The following is a 21,749-nucleotide window of genomic DNA, read 5'->3' on the forward strand; positions in this document are numbered from 1 at the left end:
CTGTGGTCTTCAGTGGTTGCTTTTCCAGTTCATCGTGCTAAATTTCTTAGAGAGATTTTTAGGGCCTATGAATCTCTATATGTTCCCACTGAGATTCGTAAGCCCTGCTCCCAAAAAAGTGTGCATAAGACTGGAGCCTTAATTTTTACAGACCAGAATACTTTATTCATTGCTCCCTCCAGAATGATTTTTATTTTCATTAAAAAAACAACAACCTTTTTTTCCAATTTGGATCTTGCAGGATTGAGCAAAATCGGTTCAGTCGTGAGGTTTTGTCCTTGCACAGACTAAAAGGTCACATTCCATCCACAATCCCAGACCCTTCTTGGACAATAATACCCGGCCACAATGGTACCTACATTGGTTAGCTACTCTTTTAGATCACTGCAATGTGTTGTCCATGGGGCAACCCTTGAAGATGGCAGGAATGCTTAATATGATACGAATGCACAGATTTAACGTAAATAGGAGCCTCGTGGCACAGGGGTTAGACTGCTGTACTGCAGCCAAAACTGTGCTCACGACCTGGGGTTCAATCCCAGGTAGCCGGCTCAAGGTTCACTCAGCCTTCCATCCTTCCAAGGTTAGTAAAATGAGGACCCAGCTCGCAGGGGGAGGGGGGAGCAATGTGTAGCCTGCATAATTAACTTGTAAACCACCCAGGGTTTAAGTGCTATGGGGTGGTATATAAGCAGCACACTTTACATATTATCTTGCATCTGGCCTGCTGAGAGAAGCACCCAGATGACATCGTTTCTAAAAACGACCTGGCACTTCCAGTCCAAATTCAGGGTGTTGCTAACACCTTTCAATGCCTTATTGCTTAGAGCCCTAGGTATTTGAAGGAGCTGCTCTTCCCATGTATATTTGCCCAGTCGCTAAGATCTGCTAGGTGGGTGGGTGGCTACCCTGTGACCCACACACAGCCGACCACTGCAATGCAGAGATAGGATGAGGAGTCTCCCTGCTTAGCTGATGAGCGGTCGGCTGCGCGGGGAGGCAGAGAAATGCCAGCCGGGCTCCTTCTGCGGTTGGTGCAATGACAAGGAGCCAAGTGGCATGCTACAAATGGTGAGTGGACTGGCTGGTTCTGGGAAGTTTTTCTGGCTAAATGGCCTGATTTCCAAGAGCCGATACCCCCTTTCAGTTCATGCTTTGGGCTTCTTTCTGGATGTGAGATCGGATCCACAGCTGCCTCAGCTGTAACTTCGAAACAGCAACTCAAAGGCTGCCTGCATTTTTGCTGGCTTACCTCGAAGAAAGACGTGCCTGGCGATATCCATCTTGCCAAGAACTTTTGGACTTTTAAAGTTCTTCACCCCGGCACAAGCCTGACGACGTGGCCTTGATCCACGAAAGCCCGCCTATCGTATGATCTCTCAAGGTATTACCTACTCTTGCATTTGTACTGTATTTTATTCTGTTTCCCAGTATCGCAATTCCTTCCTTGCTCTGTACTACCAATTTGAGACCGTCTCGGAGACTTATTTGAAGAGAACAAATGAATATCTCGGAGCAGAGCGAAATTGCCTGCCCCTCCACACACTTTGATCTTGACAAAGAAAACAAGACATGAATGTTGAGGCCTGAAAAGCTCCTTGCTTCGCCTAAATAACTGTGCCTGCCTTCAAAGCCAGTTTCCTTTCTTGCTTCTTGATTAATTTCCTTTGACTGAAAGAGGAAATTTCCATCCATCACTTTTGTAGCTTCTTTTTTTGTTGTTGCTGTTTTTGGTTCCGGCAGCCCCGAAAACGTGGTTAGACGGCAAGCTGTTCCTGGTGGTTTGAGCTCCCTGGCACGTGATCGACGATTTGAATTATTATTCCCGCACATCTAGAAACCTCGGGTTATCATTCGCTCTGAGGTTCTCTAGAAGATGCCCCACTGAAGTGAACAGAAACTGTAAAATTCATTCCCATGATGTCAGAAGGACAAACCAACCTACCAGATTTTGCCCCGGGGTAGATCCTGAAGCAAGCCAATCCCAAACTATCTCTGGAGGCCAAAAAGTTGGAACTGAAGGCAGCCCTATTTTGGGCACATCCTGAGAAGGCAGGGTTCTCTGGAAAAGACCATCATGCTGGGAAAAGTGGAAGGCAGCAGGAAAAGAGGAAGACCAAATACGAGATGGATCTGCTCGCTAAAGGAAGCCACAGGCTTGAAGTTTACAAGAGCTCTCAGCAGGGCAGTTGGAGACAAAAGACATTTTGGAGATTGATCATTCATAGAGTTGCCATAATTAGGAAGTGCTTGACAGCACATAATGAAAAAAATAACATTATGAAGGCAAAGTCAACTCCTTATAAGTCTTGGGGGACTCCAGATCCCACCATCTCTGATCCTAGACCATGCTGTCTGGGGATAATGCACCTTTATTTGGAAGCCCTAGGTACAGTGTGCCCAACAGACTATGCCAAGCTGGTGCTCCTGAGGCAAGTCATATTACAACCCCCATCATCCCCAGCAGCAGCACGGCCCTTTGACATGACACTACTTGTATTCCTGCTCATCTGGATGAGGGCATCAAATGGAGGGTTCTGCTAAACACCTGCGCTTTCTTAAATTTATTTACATTTAATTCCGCGTATTTCGCTGATCTGCCTGTTGGCACCATGGACTTCCTTTGATTATGTGACGTGTGTGAAACTACAGGAAACGGCCTTCTTTTGTATCAGAACAAGAGTCCATTGAACCCACCTTTCAGAGCCATGGGCCTAATTCTTTCCTAGACTGACCTGAGTATACCTGGAATTGAACCTCCAACCACAGATGGGCATGAATGACCAGTTCGACCATTCATACCTGTCCGTTTATCAGCCCAGCCCTGCCTCCTCTGGCAGGTCCCCGCTCAGAGGCAGCTGCTGGGGGAGGCAGAGCAGGGAAGCCAGGGCGCAGCTTCTGAGTGGGTGCTCAGCAGAGAAGGCGGAGCTGGGAAGCACCAATCACCTGTTCAGCTGGTAAACGAACTGGCACGAAGCACCAAACCGATAGTATGTGCCCATCTCTACCTCCAACCTTTTTTTTTTTTTGACTTATATACCGCCCCATAGCGCTACAAGCACTCTCCGGGCGGTTTACAATTTTTTAATTATACAGGCTACACATTGCCCCCCCCCAGCAAGCTGGGTACTCATTTTACCGACCTCGGAAGGATGGAAGGCTGAGTTAACCTTGAGCCGGCTACCTGGGTTTTGAACCCCAGGTCATGAGCACAGTTTTAGCTGCAATACAGCGTTTTAACCACTGCGCCACGAGGATATCGCCATACCAAGCAAGTGTTCTGCCCTGACCTATAGCCCTAGCTGGCATCTTTCCGTTCCAGGAACATAGGAAAGTTGGCTTCCTTGCAGCCTCTTCTTTCCATCGTGCTGGTCGCTAAAGTTCCTTCTTCTGCCTTCCCCACCCACCACTCCTTTTCTCTTTGAGATGAAAGAACCCTGGGTCGTGTGCGCTACTTTACATGATAAAATAAAAGCCCGTCAGCAAACAGAGAAACGAGATGGCATTAAAATGCTTCCCCTAAACATCCTGACAACGGGGCCTAAGCTGAATTCTCAAGAGTCTCATTAAGATGTGGATATTCATTACAGACGTAAACTGAGCGGTGGAAAATTAAATTATTTTGAGTCAACCAACCCTAGTGGAGGTTGACAGGGCAGCTGAGGGGAGGGATCCAACCACCCTGTTCTTTTTCTGGCGCTGAAAGCTTTCTGCGCTTTGTTCGGGCTTTTCACAAATTTCCGTCAAATACAAAAACATAGGCTTTGTATCCTTTTGACAATGTTGGCAGGGCGACAAGGGTGTAAACGTTCCATTTCTGTATCTCAGATGATGCTGTTGTGTATATTCTGGGAGCTGCCCTAGAAACACTTACGTCGAGGGGGTGCATGTGGCTTGGTTATTTTGAAAATGAACTGAACGGCCATAATTTTGGCACTGCCCTTAATTTCCAGCAAGTTTTTACTTGTTTGTTTGTTTTATAAGCCACCTTTTTCCCCCGATAAGGCGGCTCACAATATTAAAAGGAATAGATTTAACAACATAAAAAAACCAATTCAACTCTATGCTAATTCAATTGCAATTGAACAATTAAAAGCAAATAAACATTAAAACGGGGATGTGGTGGTGCTGCAGGTTAAACCGCAGAAGCCTCTGTGCTACAAGGTCAGAAGACCAGCCGTCATAAGATCGAATCCACGCGACGGAGTGAGCTCCTGTCGCTTGTCCCAGCTCCTGCCAACCTAGCTGTTCGAAAGCATGTAAAAATGTGAGTAGATAAAATAGGTACCACCTCGGTGGGAAGGTAAATGGCATTCTGTGTCTAGTCTCGCTGGCCACGTGACTATGGAAACGGTTTTCGGACAAACGCTGGCTCTATGGCTTGGAAATGGGGATGAGCACCATGCCCTAGAATTGGACACGACTGGACAAATTGTCAACTTTTACCTACATTTACCTAAACATTAAAAATTATTCTAAGTTGTAGTGCACTTCAGGCTTCTTGCTGTTAACCAAATGACAATAAGAACTCTCTGAACTGGCCTTCCCTTTAGGTAGACTGAGGCACCTGCCTCAGAGCAAGAGTGGCAGATCACACACATGGACAAACACACACACACACACATACATGGGAGGACATCACATCTCCAGAAAGCCTTGGTTTCCAGAGACAGTAAGGTAGAGAAAAGACTTATATACGTCACCAAATCCGGGAGCAAAAGAAAGGAACCAGTTTGCAAAAAAGTTAACAGTTGCTCATTTGCACACAGAGATGCAAAACTAGAAATGATCTGGGTACTTTGGGCAGAATTATAGTATTTCTCACTCAAGTGCAAAGGACTATGGCCGGGGGGAAACCCATGTCTGCTGTCCAGAGGTGACTTCAACATTCATACTACTTCTGGTATTGCAACAACGATAATAACGGTGGTGGTGGTCATAAGGAGCCTGGTGGCTCAGTGGTTAAACTGCAGTCTTGCAGCCAAGACTCTGCTCACAACTTGAGTTCGATCTCAATGGGCTCACGTAGCCAGCTTGAAGTTGACTTAGCCTTCCATCCTTCTGAGATCGGTAAATTGAGTTCCCAGCTCACATGGCAGTGGGGAACAATGTGTAGCCTGCTAAGCGAGTGGTGCCTCGCTTAGCAATGTTAATCTGTTCCGGAAAAACGTCACTAAGCAATTTCATCGCTAAGTGATTTTTAAAAGCCCAGAGAAACGCATTAAAACGCGTTTAATGCGTTCCTATGGGCTTAAAAACTTACCTTTCAGCGAAAATCCTCCATAGCGCTGCCATTTTCGCTGCCTCTTAAGCGAGGCAAAACAGTGGGCAGCCATTTTGTTTTTCTGGTGGCCATTTTGAAACCGCCAATCAGCTGGCCGAAAATGGGGGCTTTTCAATGATCGCTTCCCCGTGATCATCGCAAAGCAAATTTTCCCCATAGGGACCATCGCTAAGCGATCGCTTTTGTGATGGCAAAAAGTCTATCGCTAAGCGATTTCGTCGCTCAATGGAGCGATCGCTAAGCGAGGCACCACTGTACATCGTAAATCGCCCAAAAAGTGCTTTCAGCGCTGTGGGACAGCAAATAGGCCGCACACTTTGCTTTGCTTTGGATGATGATGGATTGATGTACGTGTTTGAGAATGGTGTAGGACCTCTTAAACATTACATCGTTTAAGCCCTCAACGTGTCTTGATCAAATACAGTTCCTTGAGGGCGAGTGAGCTCACTAAAGGTCCAAACCAACCAATTTGGAAATGTGTCCACAAATGAGTTGGTTTTTCAGTGTAGCAAAAATAAGACTCGTGTTATTCACCCCGGAGGAAAAGATTGGGTCAAAACACACTGGGGATTCTTCACAAAATTAATTGTGCCTTTCAAACCACCACACGCAGCCGGCTTCTTCCTTCACTTTTCCGATTTCTTTGTCTTTTTTTGCTTCTTGTGCCTTGCTGGAAATTTTTTTTTAAAAAAAGCACAAGACAAGTAACTTAAGAATCTCCATTTAGGAAAGAAAAGTAAAAACCCCTTGCAACTCAAAAGTTCCTCTACCCAGTGTGAAGCCAACAGCCCTTTTATAGTTTCAGAATGAAGATTCAAAGGCTTGTTAATGCCTTGGTTGTTCTCAACAAGACCTGCCAGTGAGTAGAGAAGCCCAGACGGAGTCTAATCTCCAAACAGCCTTGGTAGAATTCTTGCAACGTCTTCTCCGTTAGGTCCTTAGTTACCAAAAAAAATCAATAAACCAACTCTTCACTAATATCAATTTTCCACCATCCGCCCTTTTTGCAAGATCACATCTGAAAAACAGGTGTATTTTTTGGTGGAAGGAGTTTTACTTAAAATGGGGTTTGGATTTTGTCTGACAGCCATGTAGGACTATTTGTCATAGTTTGTGACAAACCTCATTTATCTCTTTCTATATAAAAAGCAAACCTGGACCACTTTACACCCACTGCAGGCTCTTTCTACCTGCATGCCTCTAAAGGTCAACCCTCCACATGCCCTTGAGTTGGCACGAAACATTTTTAATGAGCTGCAGTTGTTTGCGAGAAGCCGTTTGGGCTACACCTATCCATCACCACGGCTTCTACGGGCTTCTCTGCTCACTGGCACGCATGGCCACGCCGGACAACATTTTTCATCTTAATCACTGTGGCCAAGCATGTAACCCGGGTCAGAAAATAATTGGCAAAGAGTTCCCTCCCCCTTACGCTGATCGTAATTAAATTAGCCCTGAGTGGCGACGAGGCAAGACATATGGCGGTAATTTAAAAGTAACACGGTTTGGATGCGTCTCGCTCTCCTGGATACAGTAGCGGAATCTGGCCAAAAGAGCATCCATCGGCGGCTTGCGTGCAATTCTGGTTTCATTTGAGGGCTTGCTGTCAGCGGCGGAATTTTGGTAGATGGATGCGGGTGAACGGCGAGCATTCGGCTGCAAGCGTTAATCACACGTAGATGTCACAGATGGGACTCTCAGTCAAATGCAACCCAGTTGGGAAAATAACTCAAGTCTATTCCAAGTCAGATGCCCCCCTTGTTGCTAAGGACTCTTTTTTTTCTTTGTTGTTTAGTTGTGTGCAACTCTTTGTGACCCCATGGACCAGAGCACGCCAGGCCCTCCTGTCTTCCACTGCCTCCTGGAGTTGGGTCAAATTCATGTTGGTCGCTTCAATAACACTGTCCATCCATCTCATCCTCTGTCATCCCCTTCTTGCCTTCATACTTTCTCAACATCAGGGTCTTTTCCAGGGAGTCTTCTCTGGTCAAACATATTGACGTTTTTGCAACCTTGCGTAGGCTGCCTGTAGTTCGTTTGGCTAGGAGGGATGTTTCTGGCCTGGGGTAACTATTCAACATTAACCAACTCAATTGTTCCTTCCCTGCCACTGAATTCAAAGAGCGCCCTGCCTCCATGCTCTCTATTTTTCCCCTCTCTAGAATCTAAGTCTGCTGCTGAAAGCAGCTATGTTTGTTAGTTTGCTGTTGATCTGCAAATAAAGAAATGTGGGTTTTTTTAATTCTTTCTGCTGCTCATGTGAGTTATTGAGACTGTTCAGTGCTCATTAATGAGAAAAAGAGGTGTTTTTTTTTTCTGGGGAAATGGAAGCTTTTCTGCTTTGTGAATACCAGCAATTCTGCAGTTAGAGGAATTTAACCAGAAATTCAAAACAAGAAGCATGGCTGGCTTTGGAAACATTATGAAGCATGGCTGACCTATTTGGTAGAAACTGGAAAATGAAGATTTCTGTTTCCACCTTCTTTCTGGGAAAAGACATACAGGCATTGTATATCAGTTGCCAGCCCAGAAATCTTCCTCTCCTTGGAATTTAAGCTAATCACCATATAAATGTGATTTTAGATACTCCATCTTCAGCGTGAATATATTCATCATCTAGAAAACAGACTTGTGGGCATTCAAGTTGCTTTCAAAATAATTTATGAGGCTTGAATTGGGGGGTGTTCAAAATTTTAAATTCTCTAGGCTGAAAAAGAAGTTGGTTGGAGATGTTTTAAATAATAGCGGCAATTGACTTGATTCAATTTTCTTAACCTTGCAATTATCATAAGTGTGCATAAATGTGACTAGAGGCTTTGATTCCAGACGGTTATATCCTGAGGTAGATTATGTTTCCTATCTGTCACGGAGCGTGATGAAATATGAATTTCTGTCAAAACTGTCTTTTATGACTGTCGGCAAGCAAATCTCAAATGCAGGAAAGCAATTTTAATTCTCCCTGAACTGAGCTGAAGAAAATGAAGATTCCTCAGTCTATGTCTCACCGTACGATCCTCCTTTTAATCTCTGGGGAGAAGATTAAGTGATGGGAAATAGAAGAAATTGTTGGAAAGAGAAGGATATACAGAATCATAGAAAAGAAGTAAAGACCCCAGAAATACAGAGATCTTCAAATGTCATTACATTCAAAAGTGCTCCTGAAATACTTTAATAGCTGTGGAGGAATATATGGGAACCGTTAGTCACTGTGTACATGGATAGATTATGTGTTCTTGTGGACTTGCCTGTGTATATTTGTATACAGTGGTGCCTCGCACAGCGAGGTTAATCCGTTCCGGATTATCCCTCACTGTGTGAAACATCGCTGTACGGAAAGAAAAAAGCCATTGGAATGCATTAAACTTGGTTTAATGCGTTCCAGTCGGCTGATTTACTCACCGTACAGCGATGTTCCTCTATGGCCGGCAGCCATTTTCGTGCCCTCCCCTCGCTTAACGAGGGCGCGAAAACGCTGCGCGTGGCCATTTTGGGGCTTCCGGTGGCCATTTTGAAGCCGCAGAACAGCTGATCGGCGGGTCGCAAAGCGAAGGTCGGTAAACGAACCGCTTACCGACCTTCGCTCTGCGATTTTCGCCCATTGGGGCCGTCACTCTGCGATCGCATTAGCGATCGAAAAAACGTCCCCGTAGAGCGAATTCATCACTCTATGGGGCGCTCGTTGTGCGAGGCACCACTGTATCGGAAAGGCGTTTTGATGTGCAAGCAAGAATCGCTGGCCCCAGTTGCTTAGCGCTGTAAATCACACTAGAGTAGGCCCACTGAGTCAACAGGGTAAGTCAACTCCTTTGTAAGTTCCATTGAATATTAAGGGACCGACTCTTAACTCTTAAGCCGCCTAGAGTAATCTTAATTGATTAGATAGGAGGGATAGAAATCAAATAAATAAATAAATTAAATAAATTAACTGTGACTTAATTTTGCTCTGTCACAGTTAGAGTCTAACTCTTTGAATCAATGGAACTTACAGATGAATTGGCTCACTCGGTCGCCATGGATTCAGTGAGCCTACTTGAGTGCAATTTGCCACACTAAGAAACAAGACTTTGGCCATCAAGGCTTAAGATGAGATATCCGTTTGTATTTCCTGAAACAAAATAATGTTGCAGCGTAGTTCACATATTAAAATGTCCATACAAAACTTTGTAAACTAGGGAGTGTGCAAAAATGTCCTTATTCCCTCTTCCATCCACGTATCAACCTGACTTGACCCTCTTGAGTTTTCATCTCGGACAAATTAGAGAGATTTAGGCTGGGAGGTTCGTTATGTTTTGTATATGTTTGCTTTGTCCCAAAAAACTGTAGGAGGTTCCCTAGACGGAGACACCTGAAATGTGGTATGGATAGTAAAGGGATCCCTTGGAGTGATTTTTGTTAAGAGGGACTGGTGAAATGTATTGAAATAAACCGGAGCCGCGGGGCCCATACAAAATAAAATAAAAATGCAAAAGTAGGCAACACCTTTATAGACCACTAAAAAAATTATCACACAATGCGCGAGCTTTTGTGCTCCAATGAAAGCAAAGTGGAATAGAAGGGTACTATTACTTCCCTTTATCCAGACACTCTGCTTCTGTTGATGCATTTGCCTTTTTTTGCCACTACATCACACTGTTGACTTGTGTTAAACTTGTGATCTACTACAATCCCTAGATCCTTTCCACCTTTGTTGTTGTTGTTTAGTCGTTAAGTCATGTCCGACTCTTCGTGACCCCATGGACCAGAGCACACCAGGCCCTCCTGTCTTCCACTGCCTCCCGGAGTTGGGTCAAAGTCATGCTGATCGCTTCAGTGACACTGTCCAGCCATCTCGTCCTCTGTCGTCTCCTTCTCCTCTTGCCTTCACACTTTCCCAACATCAGGGTCTTTTCCAGCGAGTCTTTTTTGAGAATGAGCCTATTCTCTACTGTAAAAACAAAATTCCGATATTCCGTTTTAGACGCATACAAGAAAGGAGCAAAAATCCGTCGGTTTCTATTGAGCTCCTTCTACCTTTGGCAAAGCTGAAAAGATGGATGTTCCTTCCAGCGGCAAAGAAAACAATACCGTCTTGCATCCGCTGCGATCAGAGAAAGACTATCCAGAACTGTCTCCTCAGGGCTCATTTCTCTTCCTAAAGGTCTCGTAGCATCTTGAGGGACGTAGAGCTGATCTGAACAGTTTTTGTTTCATGCATGGTAGGGAGCACCTTCAGGGAGTGAAAAAGGCAGAGCAATCAATTCTTTCATCTCATTCCTCCCTTTTGTTATCATTATTGCCTGTTTCAAGTCTGGGGTGGAGGGGCATGGGGAGGCTAAGATCCCTTTTTGACTTGGAGAAGATCACATTTTTTTATGATAATTGCCAGAATTCCCCCAGCCAACCTGCCCAAGGGACTTGGCGATTTGTAATCAGAAAAAGAATTGTTTCCAAGCGCCGAGTTCAACAGGACACTTTGCCTTCACTCCGAGTTGGCTTTGAGACACCATAGAATCACAGATTCATAGAACAGTTGAGTTGGAAGGAGCCTAGAAGGCCATTGAGTCCAACCCCCCCTCGTCAAGGCAGGGAATCCAAGTCAAAGCCAATCTGAGAGAGGGTGGTCCAATTTGCTCTTGAATTCCTCCAGCATTGGAGCGCTCACCCCCTTCCGAGGGAATTGGTTCCATTATCGCACTGCTCTAACAGTTAAGAAGTTTTTCTTTCTATCCAACCAAAACCTGGCTTCCTATAACTTGAGCCCATGATTACGTGTCCTGCACTCTGCGGGGGATCAAGGACAGATCCTGCCCCTCCTCTGTTGGACTCCCTTTCAAGTATCTGAAAAGTGCTCTCCTATCTCCCTTCTGTCTTCTTTTCTCAAGGCTAAACATGCTGAGTTCTTTCAGTCCTTCCTCATAGATCTGATGGCCTACAATTGGTGCTGCCCTGGAAGCAAATTCTGAGTTGTAGTCTCTCAGGAGAGGATCCTTTTCTCCCTTCAAATCCTTTCAATGCTTGGACCATTGATGGAGGCCAGTTCCAAGGACAGCGTCTCTTCCCATTCCAGTCTGGCCCTCACAAGAAGGTAGTGGAGCACAACACAGATGGACGCCAGAAGCTCCATCGCTCCTCCATCTTCCTGGTAGAAGGTTTCGGAGACAGACAGAGCCAAAATCATCTCCCCAAGCAAATAAAGAAACGCGCTGACCCTTCTCCTCAAACAACACGGTGGTTTCTTTAGCTTTGCCCAGTTGGAGGTGGTGGTGGGTCAACAGCTTCTCTCTTCTCCTCAACCCAAACAGCCACTCAAGTCTCGAATTCCAGTTGGTGACCTGATGTTCTCAACAGAATGCGGTCAGTGGTGGCGGAGAACAGACCATTAATTCATTAGGGAGCTAAATGGTTCTTGATATTATTATCTTGCTTTCAGAGAAATCGGTCAAGAGGGGGAGGTGGGATCAATATATCAGCAAAGGGAAGAAAAATATTGAATCTCTTTGTTTGTTTCTTCCTCCTACTTTTCATTAAGCAAATGGCCACGATTGTTCTGTACAGCTCGTTCCGGGAGGGGGGGAGAGAAAAGGCAAAAAAAATCCCATCGCAATGACGCCACGTCTCCATTCAGGATCAAGGGAATGCCTTCCATTTATGGTTAGCTAATTGAATAGAAAACGAGCTTCCTTTTTAACTGGCATAAAAATAATCTAATTTCTCAAAGGGGCAAGTCTGGGTCCTTCCTTTTCTCCGTCATGTTTATCTTCTTGTTTTAGAGGAGGGTGAACCCCTGAGGCAAAACATGATTTTTGGGCAGCTGGGCTTTCACTTCCCTCTTGGTTAAGTTTGGTTCATGTGGGGAAGGGGGAGAGGATGGAGGCATGGGTGAGGGAGGAAAACCTGGGGTTGAGGCACCAACCACCCTAATGTTTCTGCCCAGCGCCTCACTGGCTTTGCGTTTCTTTCTCCCTGCAGAGGAGTAACTGGTAGACATATACAATGGTGCCCCACTAGACAGTGACCTCGCAAAACGACGAATCTGCATTACGATAACTTTTTGCGATCGCTATAGCGCTTCGCAAAACAGCCTTTCCTATGGGTGATTTTCGCTGGACGATGTTTCAGTCCGTGCTTCGCAAGACGGTCCCCCCCCCGGGACCGATGCTTCACAAGATGATGATTTTCACAGATAGGTCCGTGACTCGCAAAACAGTTGTTTTCAGGACCAATGCTTCACAAGACAGCAATTCTAACAGCTGATCGACGCTTCGCAAAATGGCTTCCCTATGGGCGATTTTCGCAAAACGATGACTATTTTCCCCATTGCAACACATTAAACGGATTTAAATGCATTCCAATGGGGAAACGATTTTCGCAAAATAATGTTTTCACAAGACAGCTATTTCAATGGAACGGATTAACATCGTCTTGCGGGGCACCACTGTATGCGCTTAGGGCGGGCAGGATCATGCTTTTCGTGTGGCAGAGCTTTCACCCTTGAAATTTTGGTGCCCAAGGTTAAAGATCCAGTGGCAGGTTCCTACTTACAGCTCTGGTGAACCTGCAACCCTCTTAAGGATAATTGAACTGCAGTCTTCTTCATCCTTGACTATTATCCTTGTTGGTTTGGACTGATGGGCACTGGAGTCCCCGGAAGGCCACAGGTCGGTTGCCCACTCTTAGATATAAATAGTTGTTGTTGTTTAGTCGTTAAGTTGTGTCCGACTCTTCATGACCCCATGGACCAGAGCACGCCAGGCCCTCCTGTCTTCCACGGCCTCCCAGAGTTGGGTCAGATTCATGTTGGTCACTTTGATGACCCTGTCCATCCATCTCGTCCTGTGTCGTTCCCTTCTCCTCTTGCCTTCACTCTTTCCCAACATCAGGGTCTTTTCCAGGGAGTCTCCTCTTCTCATGAGTTGGCCAAAGTATTGGAGCCTCAGCTTCAGGATCTGTCCTTCCAGTGATCACTCAGGGTTGATTTCCTTCAGAACGGATAGGTTTGTTCTCCTTGCAGTCCAGGGGACTCTCAAGAGCCTCCTCCTGCACCACAATTCAAAAGCATCAATTCTTCAGCAATCAGCCTCCTTTATGGTCCAGCTCTCACTTCCATACATCGCTCACTTCTATAAATAGTATTTAGGCTAAATTTATTCATTCGTTCATATGAAATAGTTTTATCCCACTTTTCAAACTAATTTATTTTGTTTTTCACCCTCCAGGAAACGTTTACCGGGAATGCATGGGGAACGGAACCTGGGCTTTCAAGGTGAACTATTCACAGTGTGAGCCGATTCTTGTTGAGGAGGTGAGTATGATTCACTTCACTTTGTAATATTTTTTTCACCGAATTCCCCCCCCCCCAAACTAAAAGAGTACCAAATTAACATAACCTTAGAGATGGCAGAGTATGGCCCCTCTAAACCAGCTTCCTCCCTGGGAGAGCTTGATGTTCTGACACCGCTTGATATTTTCCTCATAGACACTTGAATTAAAAAAAAACACACAAAAAAACCCCACAGAAAATGGGTGCAGAAATAGCTTTTCTACCGCCATGAGGATTCCCCCTGCCTCACCTTTTGCCAGACCCACCACCGTGGGAGAGGCGTCCACCATTTTCAGCCTGGTACGTCTTAAACAGGCAAGAGCGGGAACTTTTCCAAAAAGCGCTCCGTGCTTGAAAGGCCTATGAGACTTTCATTTGGCAAGTTCCTCATAGATACGCCAAAGGATTTGATAAATATTAAAGTGGAAGGCTATTCCCCACTGCAGAGCCGAGATCTCCCAAAACATTAAAATGGATCAGGCTGAGTTTATGACCAAACATTTCGTGGTAATCCCGGCTTTGATTAAAGCTCACTCAGGTTCAAGTGACCTTTTATTGCAATATGTTATTACTCACTGATTAATCTCAACAGATGGATTATATTATCTAGGAGGAGCACGTACATTCAGCCTCTTTTCAAATATTAAAAAGCAGGAATTATTCCACTTTCCTTTTCCAAAATGAGTGAATGAGGGTACAGTAAGATGGGGAGATAGCTCACATTTCAGACCGCTGGTGGCACAGTCTGGTGGGAACTATTTCCTGGCGAGCGCACGACGCACAAGAGAATGCGAACTGAACCAGTCCTGATCCATGCCCAACTTGGACCCATTTCCCCCTAGAGGGGGGGGAACTAAATATGCAGTTATAAGATGGGGGATACTTGGTTCCATAATACTGCAAGTGAGAAGGGTCTTGGAATTCTTGTAGATCAAAGCTGAATGTGAGCCAACAGTGCCATGTGGCTGCAAAAAAGGCAAATGCAATTTTAGGATGCAGTAACAGAGGTATAATCTGCAAATCTTACGAGATGCTAGTCCCCCTCTATTCAGCATTAGTTAGGCCGCATCTAGATTACTGCGTCCAGTTCTGGGCACTGCATTTGAAGAAGGATGTCAACAAAGTGGAACAAGTTCAGAGGAGGGCGACAAGGGTGATCAAGGGACTGGAAACTAAGCTGTAGGAGGTAAGAATGAAAGAACATGTTTAGCCTTGAGAAAAGAAGGCTGAGGGGAGATATAATGTTGTTGTTGTTTAGTCGTTAAGTCGTGTCCGACTCTTCATGAACCCCTGGACCAGAGCATGCCAGGCCCTCCTGTCTCCTGTCTCCCTCTCAGAGTTGGGTCAAATTCATGTTGGTCACTTCGATGACCCTGTCCAGCCATCTCGTCCTCTGTCGTCCCCTTCTCCTCTTGCCTTCACACTTTCCCAACATCAGGGTCTTTTCCAAGGAGTCTTCTCTTCTCATGAGATGGCCAAAGTCTTGGAGCCTCAGCTTCAGGATCTGTCCTTCCAGTGAGATACAATAGCACTTTTTCAAAGACTTGAAAGGCTGTCCTACAGAGGAGGGGCTGGATCTGTTCTCAGACAGGGTGTAGGATGTGTAAGAATGGTGCTCAAGCCACAGGAAGCTAGATTTAGGCCGAATATCAGGAAAAACCTCTTAACTGTTAGAGCAGTACGACAATGGAACCCATGACCTCAAGGGGAGGTAGTGCATAGACAGGAGAATGTGACCCGATCCATGCCCAACTTGGACCTTTTCGGGCAGCATCAGGGTTGTTCTCTCTTGGGTCCGGGCGTGAGCCATTCCTGGATGACTGGAAGAGTCACTCCCAGCAAAGCAACCCTTTCCGGCATGATCAGCTACGATCCTGGCTCACTGTCCGACTACACCCTAAGTTTGAATCCCAACGGAAATGCCAGGTATAAGATGATCTGGATGATTCTTAAGTTGGAGTCACTTCTTTTGGGCTCCCCCCATCCATAGGGTCAGTACCTCCTGATTCATTTATCCACTGCCTGGAAATACTAAATAAAAAAAATCTCAGAAATACATCCTTCTTTATATGTATTTCCAGTGTGTATTTACCAGAACTGGCCATTAGAGGGCACCAGAGACCATGCATTGCATAGCTTTTCAATACGTACTTTAGTGTTTTTCAGCATCCACGGGCAGGGGGGAACTGATCCCCCGCGGGTACATAAATTGTACTGCAATTTTTTTTTCACCCAAAGAAGCAAGATAAATTATTCTATAAATGTATCATTATTAAGCAGCCATGCCACCTAGCTCTCATAAAAAGCTAGTGCAATTTGTGTTTGCTTGGCCAGGCCTTCATTTTTTTTAGGTAACACAAATTCCCAACTGATTTGGTCTTTGTATACCGCATTTTTCCGTGTATAAGACTATACTTTTGTCTAAACATTTTAGACTAAATTTGAGCGTCGTCTTATACACAGAAGTAAGCTGAGGAGAGAACAAAGACAAGTGGAGGGGAAAGCAGGGATCAAAGTGATCCTGCAGCACTTTGATCCCTTTCCCCCTGCACTTGCTAAGCCCCACTTAGATTTCTTAATTTTGGATTAGAAAAGTGGGGGGGGGGGCGTCTTATACATGGAAAAATATGGTGATCTCTCGTTTTCTTTTCCCACCTCCAGATGAAGCCTGCTCTCCATTACAAGGTCGCCATTATCATCAACTACCTCGGACACTGCCTCTCGGTCGCTGCTCTCATTGTCGCATTTCTGCTGTTCATGTGCTTGAGGTGAGGACCCTCTCTCACTCTTTCATTAGTGTGGACGTGCCAGTCGGTGTCAACGCTCTTGAGTTTCCCTCTGGACGTGCCCCTGAATGGCAAGGGTGTGATCGGACAGCTGCAATGGTGTGCGCACCTGAACACATCAGGAAGGGTTGCTCGAAGGGGAGTGATTTCCCTTCAAGGGACTCTTCTATCTGTGGAGGAATCTCCCCAACCTGGCCCCCTTCGCACCTTTTCAGGCAGGCTTCTAACAACCACAATTGTTGGGCATGTTTAGCCTTGAGAAAAGGAGACTGGGGCACGATGGGATCACACTTTTCAAAGACTTGAATGGTAACCCTACAGACAGGGAGGTAGGAGATATTTAGGAAGATATATGACTGTAGTTTTATATATATGTATATACTGTAGATGTTTTTTTGTGTTTTAGTGTTTTTAATGTTTTTAGACTGATTTTATGTCTCCTAAGTTAAATAAAGTAACTTAGTTTTGCTGGCCAATGGCCATAATAAAACTTATTATTATTATTATTATTATTATTATTATTATTATTATTATTATTATTATTATTATTATTATTATTATTATTATTATTATTATTAGTAGTAGTAGTAGTAGTAGTAGTAGTAGCAGTAGTAGTAGTAGTAGTAGTAGTAGTAGTAGTGTTTTGTTTTGTTTTGTTTTGTTTTGTTTTGTTGTTATTGTTGTTTTGTTGTTGTTGTTTTGTTGTTGTTGTTAGTATTATTAGTATTATTAGTATTATTAGCATTATTATTATTATTATTATTATTATTATTATTATTATTATTATTATTAGTAGTAGTAGTAGTAGTAGTAGTAGTAGTAGTAGTAGTAGTAGTAGTAGTAGTAGTAGTAACCCCACAGAGGAGGGGCAGGATTTGTTCTCCATCATCCCAGAGTGTAGGACACGCAACCATGGGCTCAAGTTAAAGGAAGCCCGATTTCGGTTGAATCTCAGGAAAAACTTCTTAACTGTTTGAGTAGTACAACAGTGGAACCACCGAATTGAGAGGTGGTGAGTGCTCCAATACTGGAGGCGTTCAAGGGAATCCTAGATAATCATCTGGCAGATCTGCTTTGACTTGGATTTCTGCCTTGAGCAGGGGGTTGGACTTGATGGCCTTGTAGGCCCCTTCCAACTTCATCTTTCTATGATTCTGTGATCGAGTCACAGAATGCCAGGGTCTTTTCCAGGGAGTCTTCTCTTCTCATGCGATGGCCAAAGTCTTGGAGCCTCGGTTTCAGGATCTGTCCTTCCAGTGAGCACTCAGGGTTGATTTCCTGCAAAATGGATAGGTTTGTTCTCCTTGCAGTCCAGGGGACTCTCAAGAGTCTCCTCCAGCACCACAATTCAAAAGCATCAATTCTTCAGTGGTCAGCTTTCTTTATGGTCCAGCTCTCACTTCCATACATCACTACTGGAAAAACCATAGCTTTGACTATGCAGACCTTTGTCGGCAAGTTGATGTCTCTGCTTTTTAAGATGCTGTTGAGGTTTGTCATCGCTTTCCTCCCAAGAAGCAGGCGTCATTTAATTTCGGGGCTGCTGTCACCATCTGCAGTGACCACGGAGCCCAAGAAAGTAAAATCTGTCACTGCCTCCATATCTTCCCCTTCTATTTGCCAGGAGGTGATGGGACCAGTGGCCACGATCTTAGTATTTTTGGTGTTGAGCTTCAGACCGTTTTTGTCTGTGTTGAGGTGGCATAAAGAATGCTTCAAAGAGAGGACAGCATCAAAAAGAGGACTGCCTTGCCAGACACCATGAACCCTGTTCTGTGCAAAACCAAGAGGCTCGCTGTACTGTTTTTAAGGCAAGCCTGTATAATAGGCAGCAAATGTAACCCTTGAATACAGATCGCAAGGCAATGAGAAAAGAATATTGATGAACAGGGAACGTCTTCTCGCCCAACAACAGCTACCACATCAAATCTTACCACCTCAAGGTTATTGCGTGCCCTACTCATTAGTGAGGTCCTGCAGTATCAGAGAAGAATAATGTGTAGTCCAGCCGCCTTCCCTCTGGCGAGGTCTGGTTTTCTACCCTAGATTCGGCCAGGGAAAAAAAGCTGATTCCCAAACTTTCTAGGGGCCTTGAGGCTCCTCTACAGTTTTCTATAATTTTATTTTTTTAACCTTGATATACTTTCTCTTACTCACGGACTCTCTTTCCTTTCACTTGATTTCACCTTTCATCTTTAGAAACCATTATTTTTCTGCCAAGGGCTACAAATCACAGACGTTGCTGTTTTTCTCGGGGTTTACCGGTTTTTTTTCGGTTTGTTTTTTATTTTGGTTTTGTGTGTGTGTGTATGTTTTTAAATCCCAGCGCTTCCGGAGTTACATGGAATGAGTCTTGCCAAAAAAGCATCGTTAAAGTTTGCAGTGCCCTTACAGTCGTGCTATGCCCGAATTCGTATTTATACATTCATAGATGGCTGCGTTTTTAACAGGTGTTATTGGAATACACCTATTATTGGTGCTTGAAATTCTCTGCTGGTCTCAATAGAATCCAAAATATATCAACCAAAAATGTTAGGAAAGTGGCAGTAAATCTATCTAGGCTGTTTCTCAAACTTGTTGCCTAACATAAAGACATAGAGTCATTCATTAACTTTGGGCTTTCCATAAGATCTGAAAGATACTGAAATGAAAGTAAAATCAAACGTTTCTCCCCCTGGATGTTCCTAATCTCCGGCATTCCAGTAACTTGGAAAAATGTTTCTCTCCTCAGGAGCATCCGATGCCTTCGGAATATTATCCACTGGAACCTTATCACAACATTCATCCTGAGGAACGTGATGTGGTTCATGCTCCAGATGATTGACCACAACATTCACGAGAGCAACGAGGTATTCCTTTCCTGACCGAGCGGCGAAAAAAAATTAAATGTTTTTCTAAGTTCCTAGCAAGACTGCAAGCTCTCCAGAATGGCAGAAATAATGATGCTGGAGGGAAAGAACCCCCCCCCCCCCCGCCGCCCCTTTAGAAGCTCTATTTCGTGTGCGGTTCCTTGATGGTCCGAGTGTTTGAGATCGATTTTGTCTGCCGTACGATGCTCCCGTCTGCATAAGAAAGCATGCCGGAGAGCTGACGGCAGGCAGCTTTGTAGCTTCGTTGGCTTAGAGTGACATTTTTGCACATTCGAGACAGAAAAGCCGATTAATGATGTGTGACTATACTCTTGCGTGCTAGAAACTGGGGGTTGCAGAGGGAGGGCCGTGGATGGTTCAAACCCCCCCCCAAACTCAAAAGGCTGTTAACGCCAATGGTGGAAGTAGTCCATTAGAAATAATGAGTGCATCTGTAAGATACATTAGAATCCTTCTGCATTTGCTTTTTGTCGTAAGAGGCTGACAACGCGACTTTAACAAATCAGTAGTTTTTTTTAATGTTCCATTTTTTTAAAAAAATGGAACATTAAAAAGAGAACATATTTGTGCACTACTTTAAAATATTCCAGAGCCAGAGGTTGGGAGCAGAGGTGGCACGAACTGCGGGCTCAGCCGTTTGTGCTGGTTCGTTTATCCGCCGAATAGGTGTCCAGCCCTTCAAAGCCCCACCTCCTCCGGTGGGTATCCACCCAGAGGCCGCGCCCCAGGTTCGCTTCCCTGCCTCCTCCAGGCACTTTCTCTGAGTGGGCGGCTGCCAGAGGAGGTGGGGCTTTGAAACACCAAAAAATCTGTTTGGCCGATAAGCGAATCAGCATGGATGGCTGAATCAGGAGTTCATGCTCATCTCTGCGAGTTCAGTTCCCCGCTGGGCCTCCTGAACAGAATTGGGCTTGATGAGCCCTAAGGGTCCCTTCTCGCTCTGCAGTTCTGTGATACGATGATGATCTAATGTGCAGCATTATGCAGTGTGACAAAAATTAATCCCAATTCCTTTTGTGCCTAAATATTTTTATAGTTTCTCTGCCTGCAGCCCCCGTCAGATTTCCCCTAATCCAGCTTCCAAACGAAAGCCATGCCAAACCGCATTTACTTCAGATTTCACCCTTATTAACAAAACTGCTGGATAGCTCAGGGATTTAGGCACCTGGCTACAGAGCTAGAGGTTGGGAGTTCGATTCTCCACGGGGCCTCCTTGATAGGGCTGGACTTGATGATCCTATAGGGTCCCTTCCAGCTCTGAAATTCTAAGATCATTTATTATTCCAGTTATTCTTCCTGTTTTATAGTTCCCACTATCAACGTGTAGATTTTAAGCATCTCCAAGCCAGAGGCCTGTCCTTTGCACCTGGTGGCGCTATTTGTCCTGTACATTCACAGTACATCCAGCTTTTAGTATTCCATGCTACAACATTCTGTTGCAGCACCAACTGCCTTTTCTGGGCCCCTGATAATTAAAAAAAAGGTGTTGATCCACTGATCCACCCATCACATTTGGCCCTGCTCTGCCTGTCTCTCTGCACACCTCTCCTTCTTAACCTCTCCTTACAGGAAATTCACAGTAATTTATGATGTTCTTGGTTTATCACGTCCTGATGGTACCTTGAGAGAGAGGGAGGAAAAAAATCTCCTTTATTAATCTCTTGGTCCTTTTTCAGAAAAGGATATCATTGCGGTAAATAATGTCTGCCTTCTGGCGATGCCCCAGTCCTCAACAATAGGACTCTGTCAGGTTGAATTACATCCATCTTTCCCGATATCTGGTTTTTCACCTTATTCTGCCGTATCTCATCTCTTCTCGGCCTCCTCGTCTCGGAACAAAGACAGAGACAGTCCCGCTTTGTAGAGATGCCTTCGGATCAAGGGCTTAGAAAAGTTTTTTTGTTTGTTTGTTTTTTAAATTGGCTTCCTGTTTGAAGAATCCCCAGCCAACGTGACTAGTGGATGGGCTAGATCAGCATTCTGGGATTTGTAGTCCAGTCAAGGGACTGATTTAAACTGCTTAGCAGGCTTTGCTCCAGTCTGAACGGAGACAAACACCACTCTTTCTTCCTACTGTTGTGGGCACATGAGTCATTGTTATTATCAATTCCACACACTTTGGGCAAAATGTCCTCCTAAATTATTTGATCCTGACATGTTCATCCCATTAAGGAAATCTCAGAGTAGCCGGGAGCATTGTCGGTGTGCTGAAAATGATTAATGATATTACGTAAAGCTCAATGGTTGATGCCTCTGGCTACGGAGCCGGAAGCTGGGAGTTCGATTCCCCCCCACTGTACCTCGATGTGATCCATCGCATCTCTATCCAGTTCTGCCTTTCTAAAATAGTTTTTTTGTTTGTTTATTATCTTTCCCACCTTCCTCTTTTTCAGGATGCAGAGTGGCTTACTCATATATTCGTTTGTTTCCTTTAAGTTCCCTAGCGGTGTTTCATTCCCAGACGCAGTCCCAGGGAGTCTACAAAGTCTATATTTATTTCTTACATTCGC

The 21,749-nt window shown here is 44.7% G+C and overlaps 1 protein-coding gene across 2 annotated transcripts in view; it reads left to right on the forward strand.

The window, feature by feature from the left end:
* The window catches only part of CRHR2 (corticotropin releasing hormone receptor 2), a 135,228-nt gene that overhangs the window by 84,558 nt on the left and 28,921 nt on the right, over nucleotides 1–21,749 (forward strand). For both annotated transcript variants that reach the window (XM_078378307.1, XM_020806344.3), the window contains 3 exons: nucleotides 13,480–13,565; nucleotides 16,245–16,351; nucleotides 19,101–19,218. In XM_078378307.1, coding sequence (XP_078234433.1) covers nucleotides 13,480–13,565; nucleotides 16,245–16,351; nucleotides 19,101–19,218 — 311 coding nt within the window. The remainder of the gene's footprint in view (nucleotides 1–13,479; nucleotides 13,566–16,244; nucleotides 16,352–19,100; nucleotides 19,219–21,749) is intronic.

This window comes from Pogona vitticeps, chromosome 6, assembly GCF_051106095.1.
Source record: "Pogona vitticeps strain Pit_001003342236 chromosome 6, PviZW2.1, whole genome shotgun sequence".
Lineage (NCBI taxonomy): Eukaryota > Metazoa > Chordata > Lepidosauria > Squamata > Agamidae > Pogona > Pogona vitticeps.